The 18657-nt window shown below is 55.4% G+C and overlaps 2 protein-coding genes across 2 annotated transcripts; both read left to right on the forward strand.

Moving 5' to 3' along the window:
* Nucleotides 1-172: 172 nt before the first annotated feature.
* Nucleotides 173-3289, forward strand: LOC130582556 (NADPH oxidase 5-like; the record flags this gene model as incomplete). The annotated part of the gene is made up of 8 exons (XM_057381338.1): nucleotides 173-319; nucleotides 635-742; nucleotides 978-1022; nucleotides 1311-1435; nucleotides 1790-1874; nucleotides 2234-2333; nucleotides 2441-2607; nucleotides 2899-3289. Coding segments are annotated over 8 exons (909 nt in total), but the record flags the coding sequence as incomplete, so codon positions are not given.
* Nucleotides 3290-4667: 1378 nt separating this feature from the next.
* Nucleotides 4668-17552, forward strand: GLCE (glucuronic acid epimerase). Its single transcript, XM_057381335.1, has 5 exons — nucleotides 4668-4770; nucleotides 8959-9049; nucleotides 10239-10798; nucleotides 12900-13172; nucleotides 13558-17552. Exons 3-5 carry the CDS (start codon nucleotides 10252-10254, stop codon nucleotides 14580-14582), a joined length of 1845 nt encoding a protein of 614 aa, XP_057237318.1. The 5' UTR covers nucleotides 4668-4770; nucleotides 8959-9049; nucleotides 10239-10251; the 3' UTR covers nucleotides 14583-17552.
* The last annotated feature ends 1105 nt before the right edge of the window (nucleotides 17553-18657 follow it).

Genomic DNA, 18657 nt, shown 5'->3' on the forward strand with positions numbered 1-18657 from the left:
GGACCCTTTCCCATTCCTGGGATCCCTTTTCCTTCCCCAGGATCCATTTTCCATCCCCGGGATGATGTTTTTCCAGCTCRGACAGGGTTTGGAGCAATCTGAGATAGTGGAAGGTGGCCCTGCTCATGGGATGGGATGGGCTTGGAGTTCTTCCTGATCCCAACAATTCCAGGATTGGGGGCTTTATCCCACAGGAACACTCTGGCTGCACATCCGGGCTCTGGGCCAATGGACCACCAAGCTCCACGAGTACTTCCAGCGGCTGGAATTGCCTGGCCCAGAGCCGGAACCACCGGGGAAGAGCCGCAGCTGGGATCGGGTCAGTGGGATTGGGATCAGAGCAGAGAGATTGATCCCACTGAATGCTGAGCAGATCCCATGGGATCATCCCAATTTGCCGCTGGGGTGGCCGCCAGGGAATCCCTTGGGATGAACATTCCCTGCTTGTTCAGAAGGGTTTTGTGTCCCCTGAAATGGGATTGTGTTCCCTGGAATGGGATTTTGTCCTCCATGGATTGGGATTTTGTCCCCCATGGAATGGGATTTTGCACCCCACGTGTGGCTGTGACCCCAGGGGAGGGACAGTGGATCCCCAGGAGATTCCCAGTGGTGATTCCCAGCTTTGGTTTCCTAGGAAGGCTCCAAGGGGGGATCCGTGGCCACAGGCAGGGACGGAGCTGTGGAGTTGACGTCGTTCCGAGCCTCAGGAGCTGCTTCCCTGGAAAAGGACCTGGAGCAGGGAGTGAGCTCTTGTTCCCAATTCCAGAGGATAGGGATGGGGGTCACAGCCACAGGATCATCCAGAGAGATGATCCCAAATGGGATAAAGCTCCTTAAAAAGCTCCTTTTAAAGAAATTCCTTGGACATGATGGTGGGCAGCTGGAAGTGTATGCAGCCTGGTGGGAAGCCCCCCAGAATCCTGGGAATAGCAGGTTTGGGAAGGGTTGGGAATGCCACTGCTGCCCTCCCCTCACAGAGCCTGGCCGGGCTGGGGGAGACCCATCGGAGCTGCAGCATCAAGGTGAGAGTGTTCCCGCTTTTCCTTGGGAGCTGGGCTGGGATCAGCATTCCCAGCTATCCCATCCATGTTCCTGACACCCCTTTCCCTGTGTCCCTGTTCATGGATGAATCCTTTGCTCCCAAAAAACCTCATAAAAGCTCCCAAATTCTGTGATCCCCTTTGTGCCCTTCTTCTCTGCCTGGGAGTCATTCCAGCACCTGGGTCTGGATCTGTCCCGGGTCTGGATCTGTCCCTGGGTCTGGATCTGTCCCTGGGTCTGGATCTCTCCCGGGTCTGGATCTCTCCCAGTGCTACCTGGACGGTCCCTATGGAACTCCGAGCGGGCGGATCTTCACGTCGGAGCACGCGGTGCTGATCGGAGCTGGCATTGGGATCACGCCCTTCGCCTCCATCCTGCAGAGCATCATGTTCAGGTGGATCCTGCAGGGAGCTCGGGAATATCCCACAGAATATCCTAGGGAATATCCCTGACTGGATTTGGGATGCGTGCCTGGATAGACCGGTCCTCCGACGCCTCTTCCATAGGAATCTAACCAGGCATGGGAAGAAAAGAGAAGGAAAAGCAGGAAAGGGCAGGAAAGGACAGGAGGGAATAGGAAGAACCAGGAAGGAGGAAAAAGGAGCAGAAAGGGGGCAGGAAGGGGTAGGAAGAGAAAGGACGGGGCAGGAAGGAGCAGGAAAAGCAGAAAGGAGCAGGAAAAGCAGAAAGGAGCAGGAAAAAGTGGGAAGCACCAGGAAAAGCCAGAAGAGCAGCATTCCCTGTCCAGGTACCGCCGGAGGAAGCAGAGCTGCCCCAGCTGTGGCTTCTCCTGGAGCGAGGAACGGCGGGATGAGGGGATGACGCTCCGGAAGGTGGGAATGGAAACAGGAGCAGGAGGGGATGCGGGATCTGGGTTTGCTCTGGAATGGGACTGTAGGTCCAGGGCTTGGAGAGCCCAGGAGCGTCCCTGGGATCCAGGCAGTTTGGGAATGGAGGATTTGGAGATGAGATTTGGCCATGGGATTTGGTGGCGGGATCTGGGGATGGGATTTGGGAATGGGATTTGGTGGCAGATCTGGTGGTGAGATCGGGTGATGGATTTGGTGATGGGATCTGGTGATGGATTTGATGGGATCTGGTGATGGGATTTGATGGGATCTGGTGATGGGATTTGATGGGATCTGGTGATGGATCTGGTGGCTGCTCGAGCAGAGGTTCCGTGCCATTCCAGGTGGATTTCATCTGGATAACACGGGATCAACAGCACTTCCAGTGGTTCCTCAGCCTCCTGACCAAGCTGGAGACGGAGCAGGCGGAGCTGGAGCCGGGAGGTGAGCGGGAATTGTCCGGTGCCATGCCTGGGAAGAACCCCACCCCGATCCGGGAGGCCAGATGGGGGCCGGATCCCTGTCAGACCTGGGATTCCCGGGAATTGCAGGGAAGTTCCTGGAGCTGCACCTGTACATGACCTCGGCCCTGGGCAAGGGGGACATGAAGGCCCTGGGGCTGCAGGTGGCCCTGGATCTGCTGGCGGCCAAGGAAAACCGGGATTCCATCACCGGGCTCCGCACCCGCACCCAGCCCGGCCGCCCCGACTGGGCCAAGGTGAGGGCCGGAGTCACCGATCCAATCCCAAATCCTGCTTTTGGGATCCGCTGGGATTCCCAGGGAACTGGAATGCGTGTGGAGAGCCTGGGTTGGGCCAAAGCGGGAAGGGATCAGGGAATTATGGGAGGGGTTGAGTTGGAAGGGAATGGAAGGATCACTTCATCCCAGTGCTCTGATCTGGCCCAGGGATCATGGAATGGGATGAGAGAATCATGGAATGGGTCGGGTTGGAAGGGAATTGCACACCCCCGATCCCAAACCCCCAGATCTGAGCCCTTCCCATTGCAGGTGTTTGGGAATCTGGCGCAGGAGCAGCACGGGCAGGTCCGGGTGTTCTTCTGCGGCTCCGCGGGGCTGGCCAAGGAAATCCGGGAACACTGCCGGCACTTCGGATTCGGCTTCTCCCGGGAAAACTTCTGACCCCCAATATCCCCGACATTCCCACCGCATCCCGGCCTGGATCCGCTCTGTCCCGGCTGGGAGTGTGGGATAGGGTGGGGCCATGATCCTGGAACATCCGTGGCGGGATTTGGGATGGAGGAGATGGGGGTCCTGTGGCACCAAACTCCATGGATTTGGAATGAAGGGGATGAGGTCCTGGAGGGCTCTGGGATGGTGGGGATGGGTCCTGTGGCACCTTCCCGGGATTTGGGATGCTTTGGGATGATTTGGGATGCTTTGGGATCCCCCGGTGCCCACAGGAGGGTGCCGCCGCCCCGGGACCGCCCTTCCCTTCCCCTCTGCCATTTCCCCCTCCATCCCCAGATTCCCTGGGATCTGAGGAATAAATGAGGAAAAGATGGGAATGCTGGGGTTGATGTCGCTCATGGAAGCAATTCCAGCTCCTCGGCAAACCGAGGGAAATCCGGGAAGCAGTGCCTGCTCCCTCCAGCCCCGGAATCCGCGCTGGATTGGGGCTGGTTTTCCCGGTAAACCAACGGGAATGTGGGAATGAGGAGCCGTGGGGAGCCTGGATCCCGATCCCTCTGGTAATTCCTCCTTTTCCTGCCGGGTCCGTGCCCGGATCCCGCTCCGGCTGTATCGTAGCAACAGCTCCGGCTTGGCAACGCGCACAATTCCCGGGATTAGCGCTGGGTCGGGATTTACCCGCGTTCATCGCGCCGAGCGGGGGCTCTGCCGGGCTCATCCCGAGCTGTGGATTCACCTGGAGGGTTTTCAGGGACAGGGAGCGTTTGGAATCATGGAATGGTTTATGTCAGCAAAGCCTGGAGTCCAGGCATTCCCAGCACCATCCCCAAGGGCCACATCCACAGGGATTTGATTCCACAGGGATCTGGCTCCACAGGGATCTGGCTCCACAGGGATCTGACTCCACAGGGATTTGGCTCCACAGGGATCTGGCTCCACAGGGATCTGACTCCACAGGGATCTGAATCCACAGGGATTTGACTCCACAGGGATCTGACTCCTCAGGGATCTGACTCCACAGGGATCTGACTCCACAGGGATTTCAATCCCTGCCTGGCGCCGGTTCCAAGGTTGGATCTTTTCCCCTGGCGCAGCCGCTCCCCCCAGGGCCTCCCCCCCCGCAGCGGGAACACGGCGGCGGGAAACCGCCTTCCCTCCCGCCTCGGTTCCTTTCATTGATTAATTATTAATTAAAGCCCCACGGTAATTATTGGAATTAAAGCCGGCGGCGCCCGCGTCACGCGCGCGACCCACGTGACCGCCAGGTGGGCGGGGTCTGGCGCAGCCAATCAACGACGTTCTCCGCCCGGAAGCCCCGGCCCCTCAACGCGCGTTTCTGATTGGTCCCCGCCAGGCCGCGCCCGCGCGCGCCGCTCTCGCGGGAAGCCGGGGCGGGGCCGCCCCCCCCCGCGGGCGCGCCGGTGGTGAGGGGGCCGCGGTGAGGCGGCACCGGAGCTGCCGCGCGGGGGCGAGGCAAGAGCCGACAGCGGTTCGGCTGTCCCCGGTGTGCCCGGGGCGGTGGCGCCTTCTCCCCGCCCTGCCCTGCCCGGCGCCGTTGTGGCGGCGGCAACGCCGCGCCACGCGTTCCTATTGGTTGGCGCTCCCTGCGCGCACCGCCCCTCGCGCTCTCCCATTGGCTGCGGGGCGCGAGGGCGGGGCCCGGCGCGGTTCCTCCGTGCTCCCCCCGCCGCCCCGCGCGGGGGTTCCGCCGCCCGCCAGGCCCGGCCGCAGGTAGGGAGCGAGCCGGGAATGCCGGGATCCCCCGCGGGATGGGAATAACGGGAATAACGGGAATGGCAGCAGGAATGGGAACGGGAGCGACACCGGGCTGCAGGATCACCCGGAGCCGGCGGGGCTGGGCATGCTCGGGCCGCCCTGGGCTGGCTGACAGAGCCTGGGATGAGGGAATAGGGGCGGTGGGAATATGGGATTGGGAATACAGGAATATGGGCTGGAAGATGCAGGAAAAAGGGATACGGGCTGGGGGAATTTGGGCTACCCATATGGGACTGTGGGGTGCGAGAATAGGGCTGTGAAATGCAGGAACATGGACTGTGGAATTCAGGGATATGGGCTGAGGAATTCCGGCATATGGATTATGGAATTCGGGAGTACGGGCTATGGAATTCTGGGATACGGGCTGTGGAATTCAGGGTTACAGGCTGTGGTGCTGAGGAACACCCGGAGGAACCCCCTGCCTTCCTCCCCGTGGATTCCAGGCTGTGCGTCCTGCCTGGAAATCCTGGAATTCCGGGTGATCCAAACTCCAGCAGGAGGAAATTGGGGATCCTCGAGAGCCCCTAGAAAATCCCGGCCTGGGCAATTCCTGGGATTTCTGTGGCTGGATTACCTGGATAGGCTTGGAGTGCAATCATGGATTCATGGAATGCTTTGGGATGGAAGGGACCTGCAAGCTGATCCCATCCCATCCCCTTTCCATGGGCAGGGACAATTCCCATTAGCCCGGGAAAAGGCTGGAGCAGCTGGGAAGGAGCTCCATTTTGCAAGGAATTCTCGGTTTCGTAAAACCCTTTGGCTTTTCCTGGGATAATCCTGGAATTCTGGGATGCTTTGGCTTGGGAAGACCTTAAAGGGGATCTAATTCCCAAAAATTCTGGGATCCACGTTTGTGCTCTGGATGGGAGGAGCCTTGGGAAATCATATTCCATGGATATTTTTGGGTTTTTCCTGTTTGATTTTCTGATTTTTGGGAAGCAGAAGGATTTTCCTTGAGCACAGGTTGTTAAAAATTGGAAAATTGGGATCTTTTCCATTTGGGAATTCCAGCTCCTGCTCCAGGCTGGGTTTACCCATCCTGGTTAAAACATTCCTGGATTTTGGGCCGCAAATCCCAGCCAGAGGTAGAATTCTCTATTCCTGGGATCTGGGTTCTTCCACAGGCTGGCTTTGAATTTTTTTTTTTTTGGGGGGGGGGATTTTTTTTTTCTGGAAAAATGTGGATTTCCCTTGAATTTGGTGTGGAAAAGACTCCTCACTTTTTTGGGAAAGTAGCAGGAGCAGCCATGGTGGGAACTGGGAGCCAGAGGATTTGGGGATCAGGGAAAGGCAAGAATTCCGGCACTTCCAGCCTGGAAAGACCAGAATTCCCAGCGTGGGATTTTATGGATCTCCCTCTTCCTTTTCACCTGGAAAAATCCTTCTGGATGTGCCTGGCCTTGGAAAAAAATCCCATTTCTGATCCCAAAATTCTTCCCTGGGATGCTGATCCCAAATCCCTTCTCCTGGGCTGGAATTCCAGCTGCTCCAGTGGGAATTCCATCCCTTCAGGAGAATGGGAATAACTCAGGAATGTTTGGATCCCTTTGGAGATTTTTTTGCACTCCTCTCTGTGCAAATTCCAGCTGTAAATTCCAGACCCTCTGGAGCACCTGGGATGGGCAGCTTCCTGCTGGAGGAAACCTTGGGAGCTCATGGATTAACTGAAATTGAGCCTGGAATTTGCCTTTGGATCCAATGTTTGGAATTCCTGGAGTATTCAGGGCCCAAATCCCATTTTTCCCGGTGCAGGGAGGTGCTGGCAGAGCCATTCCAGGTGGATTTTTCCCTTGGATCCCTTTTCCTGCATTCCCACTCCTCCAGGCCCATCCCAGCTTTCCAAGGAAATTGGAATTCTCAGGAATTAGGGAATGGGGGGGGAGGATTAATGGGGGAAAATTCCCATGGGATTCTCTTGGGAGCTCATGGAAAACTTGGGAAGCTCCTGGAGCAGGGATTGGAAGCGGCAGCTTTTCCATGAAATCCCAGCTGTGCCCACCTTCCATCGGCTCAGGAGAATCTGGAATTTGGATCCGGATCCCAGCAAAGCAGGTCAGGGATTTTTAAGTTTCCCGAGGAATTAAAAATTCCTGGATTTCCTACTGGAGCAGTGGTTCCCAAAGAAAATTCCCTGCAGGAGCCAGGAACGGTCGGGAAAAGCTTCGCGGATCCGGAGCTTTTCCTTTTTCTGGGAGCGGCTTTGGAAGAGCAGATTTTTCTTTCAGTGTGCCTCTTCCAAAGCCTCTGGCACCAGGGAATTTGTTTCCAAACACGGAATCTTGGAGCTGCTTCCAGGCCTGGCTTCCAGTGGGAGCAGCTCCTCGGGAATGTTCACATGGAAGCTTCCCGGGAATCCGGCTTTTAAAGGAACAGTTCTGCTCCTGGCAACGGGAAAAGGGAAAAATTTGGGAAAACTTCTCCTTGGATGCCTTTGGATCAGACATGGAACGCTGGGGGAAAGGGAGGGAATTCCTGGAGTTCCTGGGAAGGGATGGGATGGGAAGAGGGAGCTGCTGGAGAATTCCAGAGGGAGCTGCTGCAGAGGCCTGGAGCCAGGCTGGGAATGCCAGGAATGTTCACCTGGAGCAGGGAAGGATCCAGGGATAGGCAGCACTTCAATTCCAACGGGGATGTTGGCAAATTCCCAGCAGGGAATTCCAAATTTCCTTGTCAGCTTCTCCAAGAAAATTCCATTTCCTTGGCAAGCACAGCACCAGATCCCTGGATTTGCTTCCATGTTTTCCCCGATTCCAGCGGCTGCTGTGAGTGACAGCTGGGCACATTCCCTGGAACAGATTCTCCAATGGAAAAGCTCCTCAGGCCCTGGGATCAGGCTGTCAATTCCCAGTTTTTTTTGCTGTCAGAGCAAATCCATCCCTGGGACTCTCAGAGTGGAAGGGCTCCTCCAGCCCATCCCGGGATTCCAGGATTCCATGATCCATAGGAACTGCACTTTGCTGAGGCTGGAGTTGAGCCCGGAATTTGCCTTTGAATCCAATGTTTGGAATTYCTGGAGGATTCAGGGCCCAAATCCCGTTTTTCCCGGTGCAGRRAGGTGCTGGCAGAGCCATTCCAGGGGATTTTTCCCTTGCATTCCTTTTCCAGCAGTCCCACTCCTCCAGGCCCAGCCTAGCTTCCCAAGAAAATTGGAATTCTCAGGAATTAGGGAGTGGAGCTTCCAGGGAGAGGATTAATGGGGAAAAATTCCCAGCAGGCTCTGACAGGAATTGGAATGGGGATCAAAGGGATTTATGGAGCTAATTCCGGGGGAAAATTCCAATGGAATTTTAAAAGGAGATGTGGKGTAAACAGGCTGGAAAAACACCTGCAATTGAGTTTGCTTTGGAATCCTTGGAAAACCAAACCTTTTCCAGGAGAATCTGACAGCAGAGGTTTTATGGGATTGGGAATGATTTGGGAAGGGAAGAAGGAAAGGATTTTCCAGGCTCTGCCGAGCTGGGAAAGGGCAGAGTCCGGGAAAGGCTGGGAGGGAATTCCAGAGGTTGGAATCCTGATTCCCAGTAAATCCATGGGCCTGAGGATGCCTTGGGCTAATTCCTGTTTTAAGGAATAAAAAAACCCCATGGGGTTTGTCCCTGGATTCGATCCGGGAAAATGCAACAGCAGTAAAAAATCTGGGAAAAAAAAAACAAAAAAAAACCCTAGGAATTATTTTGGGAATAAAGGCTGGAATTCGGGGAGTTAAATCCCTGGAGCTCCGGGAACAATTCCAAAGCCTCATCTCAGATCCGGGGCTCCGGATTTTCCCTTGGAATTTTCCCCTTCATGGCTTCACGGCGGGCTAAAATCGGGATCCTTGCCATGGAGGTTTTCCTCGGGAATTCTTCGGGAGCCGTTCAGGGAAGCAGCTGCCGGGATTTCCTCGGGATCGGGATCGGGCTCGGGCTCGGGAGGGGCCACGCGGAGGAAGTGACATCCCCGCTCCCGATCCCTCGGGATTCCGCCCGCCGGGAGCGCAGCCGGGAATTCGGCAGCGGCAGCTGGCAGTCCTAAGGTTTTTCTGGGAATAGCAGGATTTCTGTGAGAATCAGAGGATTTTTCCAGGAAAAACCCCGCTCCGGGGCTGCTGCGGSTCCTGGAGCGCATCCATTTTTTCCTTGTTTTCCCTCTGCATCCCTGCAGGAATCCCGAGAGGAATCGCCTGAAATCGCAGGGATTGTTGCCGCTGGAACCTCGGGATGCGTTAGAATTCCAGGAATTCCCGTTGCTTAAGGTAAGGGAGGGGCTGCTTTTCCCGGTTCCCATTTATTCCCTGACTCTGGTGGCATCACTGGAGTTCGTATCCTGGTTTTTCAGCTTTTCCCTCAAGGGTTAAAGCTGATCCCGGGGGAGAATTCCCAGCTGGAACGGGCAGATGGCTCCGGGTTTTCAGGGATCACCGGGATGAGCTGCAGGGGTTATGCTGCCTAAATCCCGCTTTTCTGAGGTTTTCCTGGATGGGGAGTGACTCCCGAGGGCGGGAATGAGGGGGAGGAGGTGAAGCCTCACCTCGGGAGAGTGGGAAGTGCAGAATTCCCTCCGTTTGGGAGCTGTTTCCATCAATTCCTGGGAAGCATCCCTGGGGAATTATTCCTGGGGAATTTGGGATTGTTTGATGATGGGAATGTGCTAATGATCTTCATTTGCATATTACATTTCATTATCCCTGCAGATAGCAGGGAAAACCCTGAAATTTCACCTCCTGGAACTGTGGAGAGGCTTTGGGATCCTGTGGAAAATCCAGGGATCAAACTGGAGCTYGGATCTTTAGGATTCTTCCCAACTGAATTCCCTGATTTTACCCAATTTTCCAGTTTTTCCCAGATTCTGGGTTTGTTTTTTGATTTATCCTGGTTTTTATCGCTTGGGGTTGATCCCACTGTGAAAAACTTCAGCTCCAGGGTGCTGCTGGGGCTCTGCTCCATCCTGGTGGCTTTGCCTGGCCCCGTTTTCTGGGATACTGATACTGGTGCTATTCCCAGCTGGGAACATCCCAAATCCCTGCCCTGATCCCAAATCTGTGTTCTCATCCCATATCCCTTCCATTTTTCYAGGAATGCTGGCRCCATACGCTGCCTGGCRGCTCKSCTTAGCTCCAGGGCGCTGCTGGTGCTCTGCTCCCTCCTGGTGGCTTTGCCTGTCCCCATTTTCCGGGATACCAGTATAGCTGCCATTCCCAGCCAGGAACATCCCAAATCCATGCCCTGATCCCGTATCCATGTTCTCATTCCTATTTTTCCAGGAATGCTGGCACCATGCGCTGCCCGACAGCTCGGCTCAGCTCCAGGGCACTGCTGGTGCTCTGCTCCCTCCTGGTGGCTTTGCCTGTCCCCATTTTCCAGGGTACTGATGCCATTCCCAGCCAGGAACATGCCAAATCCCTATCCTGATCCCATATCCATGTTCTCATTCCCGTTTCCCAGGAATGCTGGCACCATGCGCTGCCTGGCKGCTCGGCTCAGCTCCAAGGCGCTGCTGGTGCTCTGCTCGCTGCTGGCCRTGCTCACGGTGCTGCTGTGGAGCCGCTGTCCCTCCGGCCGCTCCGTGCCCGTCCCAAGGGATCCCGCGCTCCCGGAGCGCCGCGGGAACGCCGACACCGCCTCCGACCCRGCCGGGGCTCGGCCGCCCAGCGAGGAGGCGTCGCCGCGGGAGCTTCCCAAGGCTCCGGCAGCGGGAGCGGGGAGCGCCGGGAAAGGCGGCCTGAGGTACGAGGAGATCGACTGCATCATCAACGAGGAGCACACGGTCAAGGGGCGCCGCGAGGGCAACGAGGTGTTCCTGCCCTTCAGCTGGGTGGAGAAATACTTCCAGGTGTACGGGAGGATCGCCCAGTCCGACGGCAGCGAGCGCTTCGAGTTCTCCCACAGCTATTCCAAGGTGTACGCCCAGCGCGCTCCGTACCGGCCCGACGGCGTCTTCATGTCCTTCGAGGGCTACAACGTCGAGCTGCGCGACCGCGTCAAGTGCATCAGCGGCGTGGAAGGTGGGTGGGGATTCCCAGGATCRGGATGATCCTGAAATTCTGCTGGAGTGCTCCTTAAAGTGTCCCGCAGGTATAAAGGGACCTGGGTGTGGTGGTGGGAATGGAACAATTCACACTGGGAATAAACCATGGAGTGACTTCATTTCCACAATTCCTTCAGGAGGAAATACAGGATATTTCAAATATGGTTCTTAGGGATCTTTGGGATTGGGATAATCCTTAAAATCTGCTGGAGTTTCTCCTTAAAGTGTCCCAGAGGTATAAAGGGACCTGGGTGTGGTGATGGGAATGGAACAATTCCCGATGGAAATAAACCGTGGAGCTTCCTCGTTTCCACAATTCCTCAGGGCAGAAATACGGGATATTTCAAATATGGTTCTTTGGGATCTTTGCGATTGGGATGATCCTTAAAAATTTCTGCTGGAGTTTCTCCTTAAAGTGTCCCAGAGGTATAAAGGGACCTGGGTGTGGTGGCAGGAATGTAACAATTCCCACTGGGAATAAACTGTGGAGCGACCTTATTTCCAGCATTCCTTCAGGAGGAAATACGGGATATTTCAAATGGGGTTCAATCCGGGTGTCATGTCAAATCCTGGATTTTCCTTGGAACAAATTCCCAATGTCTGAACCCAAATCCAAAGTGGGAATGAATCTCCCCMGGAATGATTCCTCCTGGAGGCACAAAGGGACCTGGGTGTGATGGTGGGAATGTAACAATTCCCGCTGGGAATAAACTGTGAAGTGACTTCATTTGGATTTGGGTTCAGATGTTGGGAATCTGCTCCAAGGAAAATCTGGGATTTGAGGAGAAGCCTGGATTGATCCATRTTTGAAATATCCTGTATTTTCTCCTGGAGGAATTGTGGAAATCAGGSTCCTCTACGGTTTATTCCCAGGCATCCAAAGGGGGTTTTCCACCAAAATCCTGGGATCTGGGAAGGGGCAGRCAGAGCTTAGCAGAGTTTTCTGCAGGTGCAGAATCCCAAGGATTCCAGGGAGGGGGGAATTTCAGGCCTCAATGAACCCCTTGGGTGGGATTTTCTGTGAAATCCAAAAAATGCAGACAGGGGCTCCGAGCTCTTCCCACTTGGAATGCTCAGAGGGGCTCCAGGGGGTTCCTTTAGAGCTGGAATCATCCAATCCCTAAATTAGGGAGGGATTTGTGCTCTCCTGGGAGGTTTTGGGGGATTTTTCCTGACAGGAAGCTCAATCCCAAGAATGGCTGGGCTGGAGCAGCTCTGGCTGGAGGAATTGGGGCAGATYCTGCTTGGAGAATGTGGGAATTCTCCCCGGGAAAATGGGAGAGATCKGAGGCTCTTTTAGCATCCAGTAACTCTTGAAAAAATCTGCTGGAACAGATGGACTTAATTTGTGGGGATTTATGGGATGTTAAAGGGATTGTGGGGGATGGAAGAGCCTTYGGGATTAACCGAGCCCTGGAGCAGGGGGAAAATCTGGGCAGGGCTTTGGGAATGTGCGGCATTCCAGGRACAGTGGAATGGGATGGAGCCAGGYTGGKAAYGCTGGGAATGCTCCCCTGGAAATGGGAAGGATCCAGGGAATCCTTGCAGCCCCTTSCAGGGCCTAAAGGGGCTCCAGGAGARCTGGAGAAACTGGAGAGGGAGTGGGGACAAGGGATGGAGGGACAGGACACAGGGAATGTCTTCCCACTGGGAAAGGGGCGATTTAGATGGGATATTGGAAAGGAACTGTTCCCTGTGAGGGTGGGGAGGGGCTGGGCTGGAATTCCCAGAGAAGCTGTGGCTGTCCCTGGATCCCTGGAATGTCCAAGGCCAGGCTGGAGCACCCTGGGATAGTAGGAGCTATCCCTGCCCTTCAAATGGGATGGAATTTGAGGTCCCTTCCCAACCTATTCTGGGATTCCATGGAAGCTGGAACCACCATGCCAGGGATTCCTCTGCCAGCTAAAATTACAGGATTATGGATTTTAGTGGGAAATGCTCAATTCCCTCCTTGCCCAGGGTTTTCCCCAAACGGCGCCACCTCTCAATCCCATCAGCCGAAGGTGCCAGAGCGTCAGGGCGCCAGGGAGGAATTTTGGACCTCATTCTGATGGCTCTTCCATGCTTTTTCCCGGCAGGAGTGCCACTGTCCACGCAGTGGGGCCCCCAGGGCTACTTCTACCCCATCCAGATCGCTCAGTACGGCCTGAGCCACTACAGCAAGAACCTGACCGAGAGGGCGCCCAGCGTGCGGCGCTACGAGAGCGGCGGGGATCGCGAGCGGGAGCGGGATCGGGACACGGACACGGACGGGGATGGGGACGGGGAATGGACAGTGCCCAAGGGCTGCTCCCTCTCCACCGTGTGGGACAAATCCAAGCTCACTGGAGTCAAGGAGTTCTCCTGCCCAGGTAGGTGTTGGGAATTCCAGCAGGTGATGGATACGGGGGGCTTGGGATTCTAGGGGTCCTGTGGTTTAGTTTGGCCTTCATTCCCCWTTTTTCATTCCCAGTCCTTCATTCCCCATCCTTCTTTTCCCATCCCTCATTTCCTCCAAGGCTCCTCTCCCTGCTCCAAGGCTTTGGGATTGGGAATGTTTTGGTGCGGAGTGAGGCTCTTCGAGTTGGTTTTGAGGGAGCCTCCAAGGGCATTTCCACGCTCCAAACCCTTGGGACTGGGAATGTTGTGGTGCTGAGCGAGGCTCTTTGGGAGCCTCCAAGGGCATTTCCATGCTCCAAACCTTTGGGATTGGGAATRTTGTGGTGCTGAGCRAGGCTCTTTRCGTTGGTTCTGCAGAGGCCTCCGAGGGCGTCTCCCTGCAGCTCAACAACGGGCGGGATTTCATCATCTCCTTCGACCTGAAGCTGGTGACCAACGGCAGCGTCTCGGTGGTGCTGGAGACCACGGAGAAGAACCAGCTCTTCACGCTGCACTACGTGTCCAACACGCAGCTCATCGCCCTCCGCGACCGCGACATCTTCTACGGCATCGGCGCCCGCACCGCCTGGAGCACCCTGACCCGGGACCTCCTCACGGACCTCCGCAAGGGCGTGGGGCTCTCCAACACCAAGGCGGTGAAGCAGACCAAGATCATGCCCAAGAAGGTGCTCCGGCTGGTGGYCCGGGGCCACGGCTTCCTGGACAAYGTCACCATCTCGGCCACRGCCCACATGGCCGCCTTCTTCGCCGCCAGCCACTGGCTGCTGCGCAACCAGGACGAGCGCGGCGGCTGGCCCATCGCCGTCACCAGGAAGCTGGGAGAGGGCTTCAAATCGCTGGACCCGGGCTGGTACTCGGCCATGGCGCAGGGCCAGGCCATGTCCACACTGGTCAGGGCCTACCTGCTGACCAAGGAGCCGGCGTTCCTGGGCGCGGCGCTGCGGGCCACGGCGCCCTACAAGCTGCCGGCRGAGCGGCGCGGGGTCAAGGCCGTGTTCATGGGGCGCCACGATTGGTAYGAGGAGTACCCCACCTCGCCCAGCTCCTTCGTGCTCAACGGCTTCATGTACTCCCTGATCGGCCTCTACGACCTCAAGGAGACGGCGGGGGAGAAGCTGGGCGAGGAGGCGCGGCGGCTCTACGAGCGCGGCATGGCGTCGCTCAAGGCCATGCTGCCGCTCTTCGACACCGGCTCGGGCAGCGTCTACGACCTGCGGCACTTCACGCTGGGCACSGCGCCCAACCTGGCGCGCTGGGACTACCACACCACCCACATCAACCAGCTGCAGCTGCTGGGCTCCGTCGACCCCGCGCCCATCTTCAAGGACTTCGCCAAGAGGTGGAAGAGTTACCTGCGAGGAGGGCGGGCCAAGCACAACTGAGCTCCTCCTCCTCCTCCTCTTCCTCCTCTTTCCAGCCTCCCCTCTCYGATCCTGCTCCGAAGAAGTGATCCTTAAAACTGCTCCGGGGAAGGTTTGGGATCGGGGAATTCTGCCCGTCCTYGGCGTTCCATGCCCTGAGGTTTAGGTGGGATTCCGGTGGGATTTATTTTTCCTTTTTCGAGGAAAACGTTTGCAGAAGCCATAGAAGTCTTGGAAGCGCGGTCCCTGCTCGGAGAGTTGCTCTGGGGGCATCCGGAGCCGGGATTGTGCGCCCATGGTGGAGCGGCTCCCATGGGATGAGCACTGGGAATCGCTCGGAGCCTGGGGAACGCAGAGTGTGGCTTTAAAGTGGGGAGGGGGGTTCATAGGGATTCTTTCTGGGAGGAAAAATCCACATTTGGGATTTTTCGATACTCCCACATTTGGGAGTTTTCTGTCTGGAGATCCTGGAGCTGGAGGGCTTTTTCATGGAAAACATGTGTCCAGGGTCATGGAAGCACAACTGGGAGCCTGGACCGGCACTGGAATCCCCTTGGAGCTGGGGTCCCTTGGAGCTGGGATTCCTCGGAGCTGGAATTACTCGGAGCTGGTATCTCTTGTCCTCGAGCTCCATGTTTCTGTTGGGTTTTGTAATTCCATCTGGGAAGTTTCTCTGAGCTTTGGCCATTTTCAGGGACATTGGTTGGGAATTGCCGATYGGAGCTCATCAGGAGTCCCTCAGGAAATTCAGGAATTCAGGAAGCTTTTCCTGGGGTGATTTTAATGTTTATCCTGCTCGAGTCAATCCGGCATTTCAAAAAGGAAAGTGTTCCCGGAGGGCTTTGCATTCCCAGAGAAGCTGTGGCTGCCCCTGGATCCTGGAATGTCCAAGGCTGGGCCGGACGGGACTCGGAGCACCCTGGGATAGTGGGAGGTGTCCCTGCCCATGGAATGGGATGAGCTTTAAAGTCCTTTKCACCAAACCATTCCATGTTTCCATGAATCCCATAAACGATTCCCACTCGCTGCCTGACCTCAGACTCATGCCGAGGTCATGGATGGACTTTGGGGATTCCTGCCGCTCCCATTCTATGTTGTCAGTGACAGAGCTCATCCCAATCCCAAAATCCCGGGCACAAGGACAGCGCCCATCTCCATCTTTTTATTGCTTTTGGTTTTTTAGGCTTTTTTAAAAGTTCTCACCCATCTTGGAAGTGACTTTTCTTTGAGTTTTCTGATCGGATCCGTCCATCCGATGGAAGAGGAGAAATTCCAGTACCAAAGGTAGCAGAGGGGAATTTTTTTCCAGGCCTGTGGAAACCCAACAYGTGTGCGCACAAAACCGCCCTGAAATCACGCTTCCTTCCCAAAATCTGCTCCTTCCCGCTCCACTCTCTTCCCGTGCGTCCCATCCATTGTTCTCCCAGCTGGAAAACCTGGAGAGGCTCCTTGGRTGCTGCTCCAGGGATGGTTTTGGTGCCTTACAGAGGCCACAATTCCTCTCGGTTGGTTTTTGTGGGAGTTGATGCCGATGGTGGGGTTGGAGCGGGGCCAATTTTCCAGGAGCTGGAAGCGCCCGGAAGTGCGGGATGGCCGTTCCAAGGGGGTCATTCCTGTCCCACCTCCTGTCCTTGCCTTAGTTCAGGTGGGAACTCCAGGAATTCCCACCAGAGGCTGGAAAYCATGGAGAATCCATGGGAAATTCTCCTGGTATTCCTTAAATTGATTGGAGAATTGGAAGAGGATCCTTGGCTGTGCCAGCAGTGCCCAAAACTTCACAGAATTCGTTCTGATTTGGGGCTTTTTGTTCATTTTCTATCTTCAAACACCCAGAGATCTTTGGGACTGAGATTAGATTTAATCCAAGATCTTTGGCCTGGAGATCCGTTGGCTCTTCTTATGGGATCCCCTCTGCATGGATTCCCTTGGAAGCATGGGATGGCCATTCCAGGTCATTCCTGTCGCACTGCCTGTCCTTCCATCATCTTSTGGTGGCCTTAGCACAGGTGGGACTCCAAGAATCCCCACCAGAGGCTGGAAACCGTGGAGAATCCATGGGGAATTCTCCTGATAYTCCTTAATTTGACTTGGGAATTGGAACAATGCCACCGGTGCCCAAAACTTCACGGAATTCGTTCCTATTTGGGATCTTTTTGTTCATTTTCCATCTTCAAACTCCTAGAGATCTTCGTGACCAAGATCAGCTTTGATCCCAGACCTTCGCCACAGAGATCTGTTGGCTCTTCCYGCAGGATCCTCTCTCCATGGATTCCCTCGGAAGCACGGGATGGCCATTCCAAGGTGGTCACTCCTCTCACACTGCCTGTCCTTGCATCACCTTCTGGTGGCCTTAGCACAGGTGGGACTCCAWGAATCCCCACCAGAGGCTGGAAACCATGGAGAATCCATGGGGAATTCTTCTGATACTCCTTAAATAGAGTTGGAAAGTGGAAGAGGATCCTTGGCTGTGCCAGCAGTGCCCAAAACTTCACAGAATTCATTCTGATTTGGGGCTTTTTGTTCATTTTCCATCTTCAAACTCCCAGAGATCTTTGTGACCAAGATCAGCTTTGATCCCAGACCTTCGCCCTGAGGATCCATCAGCTCTTCCCACGGGATCCCCTCTCCCCAACAACACAAGCACAACTCCCCCACGGGCCGGACATTCCCCAGAAGTCACTCATTCCCGTTCTCCTCCTCCTCGTCGGGCGTYGCTCGGGTGGGATTCCAGCGGGATTTTCCCAAGGATCCCTGTGGAAAATATGCAATAATTTGTTTACAGGATGCTCTGGGCAGGGTGGTCCCTTGTCGAGCCTCGGCAGTCGAAGCACAATGTGCCCGGGATAGTTTTGTATTCCCACCCTCCGGAATTTTTTTTGGCGGGAAGAGGTTCTACTATGTTTCTATGGGACGTTGGGAATGGGGRCGGCCTTTGGGATTCACGGAAAGCTGCTTTCTAAGACTGGAAAATAAATTTTTTTATCTTAAGGAGAGCTTGGGATTTCGTCCTTGTTTTGGGGGTTTTCTGGCTTTTCTCTCAAGGTGGAGGTTTTGGGGAGGTTCTGCTTCTGGAAAAGTGGGAAAATGTTGGGTTTTTTTCTCAGATTGAGAGTTTGGTGAGTGAGGGAAGGAGCACAATTGGATTTTTTGGCTCAGCGTTCCCATGGTGGGTTCCTGGTGGGAGTTATTCGTGGTAAATCCGGCTAGTTTGGAGTTTTATGGGATTTGTTAAATAAGGATTTTAATGGCGTGGTCACTGAAAATATCCCGATGTTGGGAATGTGGAAATGAAGCTCCAGGGAGATCCCAGAGCCCCGTTCAGGGTGACTCCAGGAGAGCTGGAGAGGGACTGGGACAARRGATGGAGGGACARGACACAGGGAATGGCTTCCCAYTGCCAAAGGGCAGGGATASGTGGGATATTGGGAAGGAATTCCTGKCTRGAAGGGTGAGGATTAGCTGAGATGGAATTATCCATGTAATTTCTTAGACATCTTGGATTTCCTCATCCCAAGAAAAGGGCTGGATAAACCCGGCCAGAAGCACCGACACAGATCCATCCCTGCATCCCGGCTTTTCCTGGCAGGATCAGATCACTCCTGTATGGACCCAGGGATGAGTTTTGTGGGATCAGTCCAGGCCATGGGTTTTCCTGGTGGGATCTACCTCTCTCCGTTGGAATCACTTCCTTAAGGATTCCTGATCCATTGGAGCAAGTCCCAGCGGTGAGTCAGTTCTSCCATCGGGAATGGGATCTTGGCTCTGGAGCATTCCTGGAGGTGGGAATGGAATCCCAGAGCCCTGGGAAGCTGTGTCCATAGGGAAGCCATGTCCCAGTGCTGGCAGGAGGGGGTTMATTCCCAGGAATTGAGATTTTCCCATGGATTGATATGCGGGGCTAGGGCTGGGAATCCACCACCTCTGGGGTGCTCTGGTTCTTCCAATTCCTCAGTAACTGAGGATCTGAGCCCGCTCATCCCTCTCCATCCCTCTGGAATCTTCTGCTCTCCAAACCTTGGAAAACCTGTTCCCAAGGGCCACGGAAAGGCAGCAGATTTTTGGGAAGTGGAACAGGAAAGGCACCRGTTCCCRCTCT

Source organism: Malurus melanocephalus, unplaced genomic scaffold (genome assembly GCF_030028575.1).
Source record: "Malurus melanocephalus ecotype Western Australia unplaced genomic scaffold, MMel_1.1 scaffold_505, whole genome shotgun sequence".
Classification (NCBI taxonomy): domain Eukaryota; kingdom Metazoa; phylum Chordata; class Aves; order Passeriformes; family Maluridae; genus Malurus; species Malurus melanocephalus.